The sequence below is a fragment of the Thamnophis elegans genome, chromosome 16 (assembly GCF_009769535.1).
Source record: "Thamnophis elegans isolate rThaEle1 chromosome 16, rThaEle1.pri, whole genome shotgun sequence".
Classification (NCBI taxonomy): domain Eukaryota; kingdom Metazoa; phylum Chordata; class Lepidosauria; order Squamata; family Colubridae; genus Thamnophis; species Thamnophis elegans.
Window position 1 is genome coordinate 24,543,882 of NC_045556.1, and position 15,863 is coordinate 24,559,744.

Sequence of the window (15,863 nt, forward strand, 5' to 3'; positions counted from 1 at the left end):
CAGACCCCTCCCTTTCCCCCCGCTTGTTTTTGCCTTGGGGAACACAAGTGGGTGGATGCATCTCCCACCAGACTCATTTCAGCCCGAGGAGTCCCCCCCCCAGCATCTTCCGTGGCAGCAGCAGCAGCCTTTGCCGCCACCCAGCTACTGCTAAAGCCTGGCCTTAAGGAGTCCCTCCCCATTTCTAGTGGCCCCAAAATCATTTTTCCACACCCTCGGACAGCCCCCTAAAGGACCTTTGTCCTGCTGAGTCAGTCACCTGGCACCACCTCCCCAGCCCCATTCCTGCCCTCCCCCCCGCTTGTCTCCGGTTCAGCCTCCGGTTTCCACAGAGGGAAGTCTTGCCAGCCTCTTAGACGAGCCCAAGCGCGAGAGCAGTGCAAGTCCTCTTCACTGCCCACTGCCCTTCTTCTGCCCTCCCACTCCCCACGCCAGGCACTTACTGTTAACAGGCATGTTGGAGAGGGCCGTATAGGCAGGCGGGTGAAGCAGCGTGATGGTGAAGATGGCCTTCATGGCTGGCTCATCAAAGCAAGGAAAAGCCTTGCGGGCATCAGCAGCCTGCATCTGGGTTGTAGCCACCAGCCTGGAGAAAGACAGATACCAGATGATCAGTCAGGATGCCCAGGACCCTTTCTATCAACCGGGCCTGCTCTTCCTGCTCCATCTGGGACTCTCAAGGGGTCGCAGATACAACCCCAGGATAAGGTCCGTTTGCGGAGCAGACTTCCCAGTCCAGGTGTGGGACAGGCATGGTGGCATCTAGGAGGATTTGCTGCTTCTGCTCCACCCACAGGTTCTCCCTTTGGCTCATTACTATTTCTCAGAGGTAACATTTCCTGACACACAAGCGGGGGAGGGACTCAGTTCGCGGTGGGTCTGCTGCTCCCAGGGCATCAGCTTCTTCCTAGGAAGGTGCAGCTGGGCCTCCAATCCCGCTCCCAGCCCAAGGCCCGAAAATTGCCATGGCTGCCATGTTACAAAACCCACTAATGGAAGAGATCTCTGTGGGTCCTCTTCCTGTCCCCATGATTCCCCCCCCCCACCTCTGTCCTTTCCACCTACTTGTCTACTCCATCTTCTGTATATACGCTGCGGTAGAAGCCAGCCAGATCATCTGCCAGTTCCCCAGTGAACTCAGCATGCAGCTGATAGGTCTCATTCTGCAGGAGCTTCTCCTTGAGTTTCACCACCAGGTACTCTGTCTTCTCCACTAGCCAAGTTCTTTCAATGGGAGGTGCGGCAACATTAACTCCTCTCAGGGATGCAAGGAATGTCTCCTGCAGAGTGTAATTCAGCTTTTTGCTGTGGATGAGTATGAGGTCCGTAGGCTGCTTGCACTGGAACTCCACTGTGCTCTTGCCTTTGAAAATGTAGAAGTTTGGTCTGAGCTCTGTCAGAAAAGGCTGCAGAGAGACAGTGTAAAACGTGGGCATCAAAGTTTTGGGCAACCGCATGTGGTCCCAAGGCTCCAAAGGCTTGGTTGGGATAGTGCTGTTGGCGCCAGCCGTGGTAGCTTGGATGGTGCTGGTCGTGGTACCTCTAGGGGTGCTGGCCGTTGTACCTCTGGTGGTGCTGGTCATGGTAGCTTGGATGGTGCTGGTCGTGGTACCTCTAGGGGTGCTGGCCGTTGTACCTCTGGTGGTGCTGGTCATGGTAGCTTGGAGAGTGCTGGTTACAGTAGCGCCAGCCGTGAGGGTGGTGCTTGGGCCCTGGTTGCCGAGCGCATTGTCTGCCCGCTGCTTCTCCTGGGTGTAGACAACCGAGAGGGCAATGATGGTGGCCACAGCCCCCAGGCCAAGGACAATGCCTACGATCCCCAAAGACTTGCTGATGAAGAATCCTTTGGCCATGGCTGAGGAGAGGCCAAAGAGGAACTCGCACACAAAGGGATCTGCTTAGATGCTGTTGGTCCTTTATATACGTATGGCCTCTGGGGAATTATTAGTGTGATTGATGAAACATGTCAATGATTAAGCCGAGAATGGTGGGCAAAGGTCACTTCTGCTCTGGGGCCATCTTCTCTTATCTTGGGAGAGAGTTAATGGAGAACTGGATGCACCTCGATTTGGTTCCTGTGAAGATAATCAACCCCAGTTTCAAAGGACTCTCAGGGAAACATGGCCGGCTGCCTCCCACCTGCAGTTGCTTTTGGCCAAGTCCCCCGAGGGGCAGGCTGGGGATTCAGGAGGAACTGCTGGCCCTGCGAGTACAGGGTGGACTGGAGATCCAAGCCCAGCTGGTGCACCCACTACTAGGTGTAGAAGGCAGATCTGGAATTTTCCTCGCCAGCCCCTGGAGGTCCTCCAAGACCTTTTTGTCCCCTTTCTCATTATTATTTTCATTTGTTTAAAAAGTATAGGGCCTTTTCTTAAAATATTGTATTAATGTTAATAAATCAATGGTTCTCAACCTTTCCTTCACCACGGACACCCTTTAAATATCTTTTGCGGCCATGGATCATGGTCATGGGCCCCTAAGACTTAAGTTTTAAATCATTACATTTCTTCAAGCCTTTGTGGACCCCCTGGGATGACATTGTGGACCACAGACTGCAAGTTGTGAACCCCTGGTTTACATGATTCAATAAATAAATACAGCACTTAACACTAGCAGACTTATATACCATTTTACAGTGCTTCGCAGCCCTCTCTAAGCAGCTTACAGAGTCAGCCTCTTGCCCCCTGCAATCTGGGTCTTCATTTTACTAACGTCGGAAGGATGGAAGGCTGAGTCAACCTTGAGCCCCATCAGGATCGAACTCCTGGCAAAGGGCAGTCAGCCTGCAGTATTGCATTCTAACCACTGCGCCACCATGGCTCATTCTATGAATACATAATTTTTAAAAATATTGCAAATATCAATAAATATAACCCCTACAAACAAAAGCTCTTTTGGGGTCTTCCATAATTTTTAAAAGTGAGACATGGTTCTCCCAAGCAGAACATTTAAGAAATATTGTCCTAGGCGAACATCTCAGCTGGAAACTTAGAAACAATTAGCATTTTCTGTTCCAACCTTTAAAGGTGAGATTTTCCACCTGCTCATACACAGAGTGTGTACAAGTGCCAAATCCGGTATGGGTTGGAAGCTGGAGAATATGATTCGGTTCAGTCCAGGCCAGACAGTCTCTGGGTCTGGACTTCAGGAAGGAAATCTTCTGCTAGCTGGCTTATTCCATTGTTTTCCATCAGCCAAATGGCATCCAGCAGCTGCCTTTACCTTCCCTGGGGTGAGCTGAGGTGCCCTCCACCCTCGTTGCCAACTGATTATGCAGCCAGAATTGTCTCTGGCTACAGACGCTGCCAAAGGATGCAGAATGTAGTCAGAAAATCAGGTTGAGCTGCAGGAAAATACCTGCCCATCATAGCACAACAGCAGGAACTGGTGTAGGACTCTCGTCCCTCTAGCAACTCTCCCTATTTGGTCATCATCCATTTCTTTAGAACATTTATAGGGCTGCTCAACTCACAACGATTCCAGCTGGCTTATCAACATAAAAGCCCACACAGAAAACCAAGAACCCCTCTTCCCAGTGATAACAATCAAGCAAGACCCTTGATGGCCTCTACATCACCCTGGTCCTTTTTCCAAAAGCACTAAAACCTGGTTCAATGAACGTGGGATTACTGTGCTTGATTGGCATCTCCATTCTTCCTCCATACTCTGGGTCTTTGGTTTCCAAATGAGATGCAAAAGTTGCTCTCATCAGAAAAGAGGACTTTGGACCACTGAGCAACAGGACTTTGGACCACTGTGCTTCATTAAGACCAGGGTCAACGGAGCTGTCTACCAGGAGATTTTGGAGCACTTCATGCTTCATGCACCTTCTGCAGACGAGCTTTATGGGGATGCTGATTTCATTTTCCAGCTGCCCACACTGCCAAAAGCACCAAAACCTGGTTCAATGACTGTGGAATTACTGTGCTTGATTGGCCAGCAAACTCGCCTGACCTGAACCCCATAGAGAATCTTTTTTTTTTTTTTTATGTAGTTTATTTATAGGCCGCCCTTTTCCCTGAGGGGACTCAGGGCGGCTTACAATCAAAAAAGGAAGGGGAGTGTAGGACAATACAAAAAAAGAAATGTGCACAAAGTAAATTAGACAATAAAACTCAACATTCACTCAGCATTCGGGAGGGGCGAAATAAGATTATCCCCAGGCCTGACGGGTTAGCCAGTTCTTGAGGGCTGTACGGAAGGCCTGGACGGTGGTGAGGGTACGAATCTCCACGGGGAGATTGTTCCATAGTGTCGGAGCCGCAACAGAGAAGGCTCTCCTCCGAGTAGTCGCCAGTCGGCACTGACTGGCGGATGGAATACGGAGGAGGCCAACTCTATGCGATCGGATGGGACGCAGGGAGGTAATTGGCAGAAGGCGGTCTCTCAAATAGCCAGATCCACTACCATGGAGCGCTTTATAGGTGGTGAGTAAGACCTTGAAGTGCACCCGGGGACCAACAGGTAGCCAGTGCAGCTCACGGAGGATCGGTGTTATGTGGGCGAACCGTGGTGCGCCCACGATCACTCGCGCGGCCGCATTCTGGACTAGCTGAAGTCTTCGGATGCTCTTCAAGGGCAGCCCCATGTAGAGCACATTACAGTATTCCAGCCTAGAGATCACAAGGGCTCGAGTAACTGTTGTGAGGGCCTCCCGATTCAGGTAGGGCCGCAACTGGCGCACCAGGCGAACCTGGGCAAATGCCCCCCTGGTCACAGCTGAGAGATGGTGGTCAAAAGTTAGCTGTGAATCCAGGAGGACTCCCAAGTTGCGGGCCCTTTCTGAGGGGTTTAAATTTTGTCCCCCCAGCCTGAGTGATGGTATGGTGGTCAAATTTTGGGGCATTGCCAAAAGAAAGATGAGAGACATGAGAATGAATAATGAAGAAGAGCTGAAGGCTGCTATTGAAGCATCCTGGTCTTCCATAACACCTCAGCAGTGCCACAGGCTGATAGCTTCCATGCCACGCCGCATTAAGGCAGTAATTTCTGCAAAAGGGACCCAAACCAAGTACTGAGTACATGCTTATATACTTTTCAGAGGTCCAATATTGTTCTATGTACAATGCTTGTTTTATTGATTGAATGTAATATTCTAATTTTCTGAGATGGTGGATTTGGAGTTTTCGTGAGCTGTACACCATAATCATCACAATTATGACAAATCATGGCTTGAACTATCTTCCTTTACATGTAATGAGTCTTATCTCATATATTAGTTTCACCTTTTAAGTTGCATTACTGAAATAAATGAACTTTTGCACGATATTCTAATTTTCCAGTTTCACTTGTACATTCTGGAATCTCAGTTCCTTTGTAAGCTGTCTGTTTAACTGCATTGACTTATTTAGATGCCTCCTGGTTTTCTTCCCCACTGGACTGCATTCTCTGTAACACATCTTTTCAGAAATCCCAGCTAACTAAAACATCTTTGCCTTTAAAGATTTATTCCCATTTGAACACAACCATCTGAATACATCTTATTACATCGTTTTGTTGTATTTTCACTTGTGCATCATTTTATTGTTATTTCACTATTGCATTCTACTATATTGTTTCAAACTTAAACTGTTTCAAGAAACAATAAACCAATCAGCTTGACATCAATACCTGTGCAAATCCTGGAAAAGATAATCAAAAAGTGGGTTTGTGAACACCTAGACATCAACAAGGTAATTATCAGACATCAGCATGGGTTTATTAAAAACAGAGGGCAAACATACCTTGCCTTCTTTGATATAGTGACTAATTTAGTAGATCAGGGAAATGCTACGGACATAGTTTACTTTGACTTCGGTAAGGCATTTGACAAAATAGACGAGAGCCTTCTTCTTGGGATTGTGTGTGGGATAAACAGTCCCATCACCAGATGGATTTGCAATTGCCTGACCAACTGCACTCCTCATATAGTCCTTCATAGAACTACACCTACATGGAGGGAAGCATGCAGTGGGGTACCTCAAGGTTCTGTCTTGGGCCCAGTACTCTTCAGCATCTTTATAAACAATTTAGATAAAAGGGTAGAAGGAGAACTCATCACATTTGCGGATGACACCAAGCTGGGGGGAATTGCTAACATAGGCTCAAGATTTAGAAGGATTTTGACAGACTTGGGCATTGGGCATATCCAACAAGATCCAGCTCAGTGGTGAGAAAGTCAAGCTTTAAACTTAGGCAAGAAAAACCCAATGTGCAGATATAGAATAGATGGTACTACATCAACATCAGTAACTATGAGAGGGACCTTGGAGACTTAATAGAAACCAGTTAAACATGAGATAGCAGTGTGCTGCAGCTGCCAAAAAAGCCAACACAGTCCTAGGCTGCATTAACAGAGGGATAGCATCAAGATCACGGAAAGTAATAGTACCAGTCTGTGCTATCACTTTCTGTACTGTACTCTGCACTAGTGAGGCCACATTTGGAATGTGTGTCCAGTTCTGGATGGAAGACATCCAAGATCCTTTTCAACCCTATGATTCCATGATTCCAAGCCTCGGTGTTACATTTTATGTGCTCTCCCAGTTTTGGGGAAGCATCAGCAGTGAAGTGGCCAATGGGACTGCCTGGAGGGGAGGGTCACCTCTTCATTTACCTGAAAAATCACAAAGCACCACTGTACCTTTCCATGACCTCCAGCACTTTGGATGGTGAAGCGCATGGAACTTCAATTCCTTTGGTTATTCTGGGATGGTGTCAGAATAAGGATGAAAATGCTACTTCAAAGGCAGCATGTATGTGCCATATGTTGCAGGGTGTTGTCTTGGTTTGGAGGGCTTTGAATCAGTCTTGACTCCTGGTGACGGCAAGGCAAGATTTTCAGAGGGGGTTTGTCCTGGCCGTCCTTCCTGGCCCAACATCACCCAGCTGCTTCATGCCCAAGGAAGGACTCGAACTCACCATCTCCAGGTTTCTAGCCTAATGCCTCAACCCCTACACTAAAGTGTCTTTCTTTGTGTGCATTTACTAGGATTTACTAGGATCTGATCTGTGAAAATTCATGATGGCTTACAAACCCAGTAAGGGGATTAAAAGCAGTACATTAAAACAGCCACAAAATCCTAATATAAAGGAAGCAAAAGTGAAACTGCAACATGCTCTGTGCCAAAGGAATAAACAAAAATAGCAGATCATGGAGCACGCAAAGGTCTCTCCCAAGTGCTTGGGAGCAGCAAGTCCTAATGGTGCTTTGGAATGTGAGCAGGAAAAGCAGTCGGGGTGGCTGGGAATGCTCTTTGAAAAGGGGGAGGCATCCCCAAGGAGGCTCGTGCCTTTGATCGCCAGGACTCAGAGGGAGCAAAGCCCACCCTCCCTCCCACCCTGTTGGGGAAGGAAACCTCTGCAAGTCCTGAGAGCACCCAGGACTCCACAACTAAGGCCCTCCTAATATTGCCTCCAAGCCAGGATCCCCCCAATCGGGATTGGTTGCCAACTGCTCCAGGGGGCTGAAAGGAGCTCCACAGAGGGATGCCCTTTAGTCTATTCTGCTAGTCAGAGAAGCAGTTCCCACACTCAGAGACAAACATGGCTCTCCTCCTACAAGCTCTCTATAGCTCTGTGTTCTTGAATTTTGCAGAAGGTTGTGAAAATTAAAAAAAAATTGCAGTCACTTCTATGAATTCCGGTCAACCTGAACTGGGATCACAGACTGTGGTTTCCCTCCCTCTGTTGTGTCATTCTTGTCAAATCACCGACAGGGCTGCAACTGAAGTAAAAAGCATTTCCATTTCAACACACAATCTTGGCTGAAGCCAATCATATATGGTACATTTTAAATATCAAGTCAGGATTTACACCCAAGCCCTTTGTTGCGGGGGTGTGTGTGTCTGCACAACATGACAGAGGTAATTTCTGAACCAGTGGTGGGAGGTTGAGTGTTCCCAGCAGGGTCAGTTCAGCTACTCTCAATCTCTGCACGATCTGTGTGACACATGTGAGGGAAGCTTCCTAGCAAGGGATGAGCGGTGTTGCATAAGAACCAGGAAGAACGTTCTTAGACAACGACTGACTTGGCTTATCCAAAGGGCTTTAAATTGAAATCGGTGGAGTGGGAAGACCCATTTTAGAATGTAATCCCAAACATAAACCCAAGACAACGAACCAAGTGTAAGAAAGAATGGGACCTCAGATACAAAACAGAAGAAGCAGGAAGCAAATGTGGGGCCATTCAAAAAGAACTCAGAGGCCTAAATACTAACACTTGAAGTATGAGGAACAAAAAGGCAATTCCCAAAACTTGATGGGATGAAACCCATGACTGGAAAGTACAGCTAGAGACATTTAAATTGTTCAGAAGAAGCAGACCTAACAAAAGAGGAAATGGAGTGGGGGAGGAGGGAAGGGGAGGGAGAGGAGGGGGGAAGAAAGTAGAGAAGGGAGAGAGGGTGAAAAGAGGGAGGTGGGGAGAGGAGGACGGAGGGGAGGAGGGGAGAGGGTAGGAAGGGGAAGAGGAAGAGTGGGAGTAGGAGAAAGGTACAGGAAGAAGGAAGGGAAAGGAGAGGAGGAAGGAAGAAAGTAGAGAAGGGAGGGAGGGAGAAAAGAAAGGGGAAATAAGGTGGTGTTACAACAGGAGGAAGGGATGGTAAATAAAGCAACCCAAACAGTATATTATAACCTATTAAATGAAATAATAAATGTATAAGAATGATAAATGTTAAAACACCTGTAACCAAATGACATGCTGTATGTGATTATGGGTTTTTTTTGTCTCTCTGTGTGTGTGTGGTTGTTCTTTTTTTATGTATGTATGTGTGGTTTATGTAATAAAAATAATAAAAAAAGAGGAAATGGAATTGCATAAACCAATGCAATTCTAAATTGCATTAACAGAGATATACAATCAAGATTAAGGGAGGTACCAATACCACTCTATAAAGCCTTAATAAGACCACACCTAGAATTCGGCCTCCAGTTTTGGTCACCACACTATAAAAAAGATGTTGAGACTCTAGAAAGAGTGCAGAGAAGAGCAACCGGGATGATTAAGGGACTGGAGGCTAAAACATATGAATAAGATTACAGGAACTGGGCATGGCTACTCTAGCAAAGAGAAAGACCCAGGGAGACATGATAGCAGTTTTCCAATATTTGAGGGGCTCCCACAGAGAGAAGGGGTCAAGCTATTTCCCAAGGCACTCTATGGCCAGACTAATGGATGGAAACTGAACAAGGAGAGATTCAACCTGGAAGTAAGGAGGAATTTTTTGACAGTGAGAGCAATCAACCAATGGAACAGAAGTTGCGTTCGGAAGTTGCGGGAGCTTCATCACTGGAGGCTTTCAAGAAGAGACTGGTTCAGGGTCTCCTGCTTGGATGGTGGGTTGGACTAGATGACCTACCAGGTCCCTTCCAACTCTGTTAATCTGTTATATGTAAGAAATAACTACACCTCTACAGAAATTACCAAAAAAAAAACCACACACACACAACCCCAAACAAACCAAGGACGAAAGCCTTCTTGACTGCATTTGGGTTAAAATCAAAGGTAAAGGAAATAGCATAGACATCGGCCTGTACCACAAGCAACTCAATCAAGCAAAGAGATAATATTTTTGCTTATCATTTAGCTAAGGCTGTGATGGCAAAAGTATGGCACACGTGCCACAGGTGGAACATGGACCCACTCTGCAGGCTGATTTTTGGGTCCCTGCTGCACATGCGCAGGGAGCAGGGCACATATGGGAGACATGTGTGCATGTGTGGGGGCAGGGGGAGTGTGGGGGATGTGCCCCCACCCCGCTTTTGGTTCCAGGAGGCTGCAGGGAGGCCTGCTAGGCCCAAAACGGGGCATGGGGGCGCACACACATGTGCAGGGGGAAGGATGTGGGCACATGTGCATGTGCACTGTCAAGTGCACAATTACGGCACACAACGACAAAAAGGTTAGCCATCACTGAGCTAAAGTGTGCAGGAAGCATACTACAGCAGTAATGGGGGACTTTAACTACTGAGACATTAAATGAGAGAGAAACTCTGCAATACTGCTTTAGACTGCACTGGAGAGGCCCCATTTGGAACACGGCCTCCAGAGCTGGTCACCACAATACAAAAAAGATGTTGAGACCCTGGAAAAAGTGCAGATAAGGGCCAAAAAGATCATCAAGGGTCTGGGGGCTAAAACACACAAACAGTGGAGGGAACTAGGTTTATCTCCTCTAAGGAAGAGACACCGATTCTCTAAGGCACCTGAAGGCAGGACAAGAAGCAACAGATGGAAGATTAGGAGATCTGGAAGCTGAGTAATGGTAGCTGAACTTCTTTTCTTTCTTGGTTTGAAACATACAAGTACAATCAAAGAGAGAACTAAAGAGAAAATTTCCTGTCAGCGAAAAAAAATTAATCAGTGGAATGGCTTGATTTCAGACACTGTGGGTACTCTATCACGAGAGGTTTTCAAGAAGACACTGGACAGCCATTTATCCAGAACCACATAAGATCTCCTGCTCAAGCAAAGGGCTGGACCAGAAGTGCTTCTACGTCCCTTCCCTCCTTGTTATTCTATGTTCTATCTCCCTTTATGATAAGAACTCAATTGTGGACGTTACATCATCTTCTGAATACGTTCCCTGAAAAGGAGAGGATAGAATCATGACAGCAGTTTCCAAAATTGCTGGCATGACACATCTTAACAAAGTTGTTCTTTGCCCTAAACCTCCTGGTCCTCTCTTTGGCCCAGTTGTGACCTTCTTCTAGAAGACTAGGTCTGCATCTGCTGTCCTCTTTGGTCAGGCAGAGATGCAAAGTGCAGCTGCCTAAGAGCCGGTTTAGGTACTGACTTGGTGGCAGTGATAGTAGCTTAGGAGTTCTGGTTCCCCGAAGAAGCTGTGGCAAATGCATGAAAGCTTTCTTTGGCCTCAGTAGCGTAACAACTTGTTTGGCCTATTTTCATTCAGCTAAGTTGATACAAGATGCTGAGCTCACCACAAACAACAGGTTGATTCAAGTTAACCAACATGTTTACACAGGCAGAAATTTGGAAAACGAGAGCAAAGTTATTCTCTACAACATCTGCACGAGGTTGCTGGGTGAGGTTATTCACTGGCATGGGATCAGGTATCATCAACATGCAGAGGATGCCCTATTGCATACCTGCTCTTGAGCCTGTGTCTTGGGGCCTGGAGGCTGTGATCTCTGGATGGGACAGCACAAGCTCAGGCTGAACAACACTTGACACTTGCTGTGCATTCACAGGCCCTCCATTTCTGGGGATCTTTCACCATCTCTTCTTGATGGAATGTACTCCCCAGATGGAACAGACGTGCAATTTGGGGCTCATCCCAAAGTCCAGATTGAAGAGCAGATGGCATCTGTGGCCAGACTGTGCACTAAGGACACCCTTCCCTGGATTGGGAGGAACTCCTCATGGCTATTCATGGTTGGCCTATTGCAATACACCCTACAGGGATGAGTTTCGAAGACCATTCAGAAGCTCCAGAGGCTCCAGAGTATGGCAGCACAAGCAGTTCTGGGTGGGTTTACCTGGATAACAGGACTGCTCTGTAAGCTACACCGTCTGCTAGGAAGCTTTCGGCTGCTAATCCCCGTTTATGCTCTTTCTGGCTCAGACCCATTTGTCTGAAGGTTTGCCTCTCTTGGTTATGTTGGCTTGTCCTATTCCATTTTTTTGCCCTTGCTTCTATTGTTCTAATATGCTCTATGTCCATGATGGCAAACATGTGGCACGCGAGCTGTCAGCTCCAGCGCCTTCCGGTTGGCCCGTTGGGTGAAAACAGTCTCCCCTGGTGCCCCGGAAGCCAGAAACTGATCATTTCCAAACTTCCGGTTGGCCCACTGGGCCCGTTTTTCACCCTCCCCAGGCTCTGGAGGTTTCGGGAATCCTGGGGCTTCCTCTTCCCCCCCCCATGCAGGGGTTCATGTATGCATGCGCAGGTGGGCAGGGTGCATTGCAGTGTGGGTCACGTGGGCATGCGCTATCGCATGCGCACATACAATTTTGGCACACGTTTACAAAAACGTTTTTCATCACTGCTCTATGCTGCCTAGAGCCACTTGTATGATGGGGGCAGCATAGAATTCTACCCACAGAACTCCTGCTATGGAGGAAGGGTAAAGAACCCGTCCAAAGCCTGGACTGAGGAGGCACTGGAAGGCAGGACAAGAAGCAATGGGTGGAATCTAATCAAAGATAGGAGCAAGCTAGAACCAAGAAGGCATTTCTTGGCAACAAGAACAATTCACCAGGGAAAAGCTTCCCTCCAGAAGTTGTAGCTGCTCCAACACTGGAGGTTTTCAAGGCTGAACAGCGGATCGTCCAGGATAGCACAGAGCCATGATGGTGAACTTATGGCATGCGTACCATAGGTGGTACAGAGAGCCCTCTCTGCGGGCCCGCCAACCATCGCCCCAGCTCAGCTCCATCACAATTCCCGCCAGCCAGCTGATTTTCGTGTCTCTGCTGCACATGCACAGGGCGCATGCATATGTAGGTGGGTGGTCGGGTGCATATGTGCGGGGAGGAACACAGGGCGGTGCAGCGCAAATGCAACCCCCCTCGCTGCAGCCCATTTTTAGTGCCAGGAGGGAAGCTTGCTAGGCCCAAAATGGGGCGTGGGGGTCATGTGCACATGCGCAGGGAGTGGGGGAAGCGGGGGGGGATCACTTGCCTATGCACTGGGGGGGATGGGTGCAGGGGGGTGTCACACGTCTATTGCGTTGTGGGTACAGGTACATGTCTGCTGTTGCACTCTTTTGGCACGTGACAAGAAAAAGGTTAGCCATCCCTGGTATAAAGTCTCCTGCTTGTGCAAGGGGCTGGACTAGAAGACCTCCAAAGTCCCTTCCAACTCTGTTCTTCTGTTCTGTTTCTTCAGCATCCTGAGTCTTATGGAAAGAGAGGCTGCTGCTTCACAAGGAGTGGGAAAGGGCTGCCCTTGGCCTCCTTGGCTGGGCTCCCCCGCCCCTCCCCTCTTCCTTCAGCATCTTCCCTGAGCCTCTTTGAACCTCTCAGGTGGTGAGAAGACTCCGCTCCCTGCTCTGCTTCCGTCCTTCCCTCTGAGGTCAGGGGGCTGAATAGTCTGAGCCCTCGCCACACTTCAGAGGCCACATTTTTGTAATAGTTCTATTCTGTAATATCAAGAAACGACACTTGATCTTTTTCAAAATCATCCATGAAGCTTTCAGGAGTAAATGGCAAAGAGAAAAGACGGAAGGGCCTCCTCGCATGGCCGCCATGGGTTTCTCCTGGTTGAATTTGATACAGCAACCTTGATGTTTGGGGGGCTGCCCCAGAGAGGAGGGAGTCAAGCTATCTTCCAAAGCACCTGAAGGCCAGAGAAGGAACAATGGATGGAAACTGAACAAGGAGAGATTCAATCTGGCAATAAGGAGGAATGTTCTGACAGTGAAAGCAATCAACCCATGGAACAGAAGTTGCCTTCAGAAGTTGTGGGAGCTTCATCACTGGAAGCTTTCAAGAAGAGACTGGACTGCCATCCCTCAGAAATGGTGTAGGGCACTGATGGCTAACCTTTTTGTCCTTGCATGCCGAAACCCATAATGCAATGCGCACAACCCCCGCCCCACACACTACCCCTGCCCCACGCAGGCATGTGAGACCCTCCCACCCCTGCACATGTATGCGTCCCCCACCAGGGATGGGTTGCTGCTGGCATTGCTGCCAGTTCACTGTGTCTGCGCTTTGTGTGCATGCGCTCCCTTCACCTGGCACAGTTGCCTGCAAATTGTTCTGCACATGTGCAGAACATGAAAAAGTAATAAAAAAACAAGCTGGCGATGGCAGTGGGGACCGGAGGACCAGTTTGAGGCCCTGGCCAGCCTTTCATCTCTACCAGATTGGCGACCCAATCCCAATATCCACAACTGGTTCGCCTGAACCGGTAGCAACCCACTTCTCCCTTGCATGCACACCAGGGGTGGGTTTCTCGCCCCGTTCCAACCGGTTCGGTTGGAACGGGGCCGGCGGCATCCTCGTGCACGTGCGCGCTGCACGCATGCATACTAGCATCTGCGCGACGCTCCAGCTGCTCCTGGAGGATCGCGCAGGCGCTGTATGTGTCCTACGAATGCGTGGAAGCGCAGAACTCGTCAAAACCGGGTAAGGACCGTGGGCGGGCGGGCGCGCCCTTCGCCGTTCCTGGAAGTTACTTACTTCCGGGTTCGCCGACCAACCAGTTCGCAGGGACCGCCGCAAACCGGTTGAAACCCACCCCTGATGCACACACACCTCCTACATGCCCCCCCATGCACGGCAGAGACCCGGAAATCAGCTGGCTGGCAAGAGGTGCATGTGCATGTGTGGTGGAGCTGAGCTGGGATGATGGCTAACATGCCCACAGAGAGGGCTCTGCATGCCACCTGTGGCACACATGCCATAGGTTTATCATCATGGGTGATAAACCATGCTTTGGGGTTGGTTGGTCTAGATCACCTACAAGGTCCCTTCCTACTCTGTTAATCCCTATCTGAAGTGAGGTGGGGGAGAGGCTGGGATCAACCCAGGTGGCCATGGGGGAAACCTGGGGGGCAGGGAGGAGCTTCCAGGGGCACCTGACAGATGCAGTGAGAGGGGAAGGTGTACGAGAGAGGGCAGGTCAGCCCAGCCCGGAGTCATCATGGTACAATTGGCCTGCCCAGGGTTTGTGCCAGCCAGTATCTCTCTATTTTTAGGGCCCTGAGAGCTTTGGTCCTTGCTACAGCCCCCACCTCTCACCACAGTCTCCAGTATCGTCCAGTGAACTGGATAGAGCAGAGCAACATCATTCCAAAAAGCAGCAAAAGCCAAACTCTCTCTGCAATCTTGCCACTTCACGGGAAGCCCAACGCAGCCAGTAAGAAATTGGTGTTTCCCAAAGGCTTCAGCATTACGGCCGAGGGTGGATTGCTCACCGTCTCTTCTTCCTCTTCTCTTGTAAACAGGCACCTGACATGCAGCCTGGCAGGAGAAGAACCCAAGAAATCTATTGAAAACAAACTAAGATTGCATTTGCCTGTTTTTGCAGCCACATGACAGGACCCCGGATTCCGTCTGTAGTCAGTTCCTACGCGAAGAACTTTTTTGTAAGTACATACAGCGCTCCACTTGCAACTGTCATGGATGGAGCACAGAATTTCCATCATAAACCATACATCCAAATGCACGCACATCACCAACCTGATTTTGCAGTGGTCATTAAGTGAATATGGAAGTCATAAAGTGAATGTTGTGGCTATAAAGCAAGTCATTCTTATGGGTGTTGTTTTGTGAGACATCAGTGTAAAAGTCTGGAAACTGGGGAAAAAAGTCATTACGTCATGTGATGTAATGGTGCAACCTGCCATAAAAGTAAGCCAGGTGCCCGAAATGCAGTCATGTGACCCAATCATAAGAAAATTGGAGGGGGCTCTGTTGTAACTTCAGACAGTCACTAAATAAGTCACTGTCATTAAGTAAGGTCTATCCATTGCCACATGGGGGTCCTTTTGGGCACACGATTTCCTTTTCCTAGGTGAAGAATCTCATTTTCTGCCATTTCCAGCTCTCCTCTCTAAGGAGAACTCTGAGCGCAGAACTCTGAGCGCAGGCGGAGCAAATGGGAGCCGCCTGGGGAATTCCAAAAGAGGAAGTGAGGCCAGAAGTCTGCAGGTGAACGGATGCTTATCTGTGGAAGGGAAAAGATCGCCTCCAAACAAGCACTGACTGGGAGGACCAGAATACCTGCTTCCACCTGACTAAGCAGAGACCCCAGGAGAATCAGGCAGGCGGGTTCTGGGGAGGGGGCTGAGCTCATGGGATGAGACCCGGAAGCACTTGGTCAAGACTCTCTGGTGGAAGGATTTAAGGGGGACTCTCAAGCCTGTTTCTTCTCAACCGACAAATAGAGATTTCGCTCAGCCCAGGAACTAAG

At 48.8% G+C, this 15,863-nt stretch overlaps 1 protein-coding gene across 1 annotated transcript in view; it reads right to left on the minus strand.

The window, feature by feature from the left end:
• ANPEP (alanyl aminopeptidase, membrane) overlaps nucleotides 1-15,863 on the minus strand; it is a 40,464-nt gene that overhangs the window by 13,021 nt on the left and 11,580 nt on the right. The window contains exons 2-3 of the mRNA XM_032233273.1: nucleotides 1,066-2,075; nucleotides 444-586 (exon numbers count right to left, since the gene is read on the minus strand). Of these exons, the coding sequence (XP_032089164.1) occupies nucleotides 444-586; nucleotides 1,066-1,853 (931 nt within the window). The 5' untranslated portion in view covers nucleotides 1,854-2,075. The remainder of the gene's footprint in view (nucleotides 1-443; nucleotides 587-1,065; nucleotides 2,076-15,863) is intronic.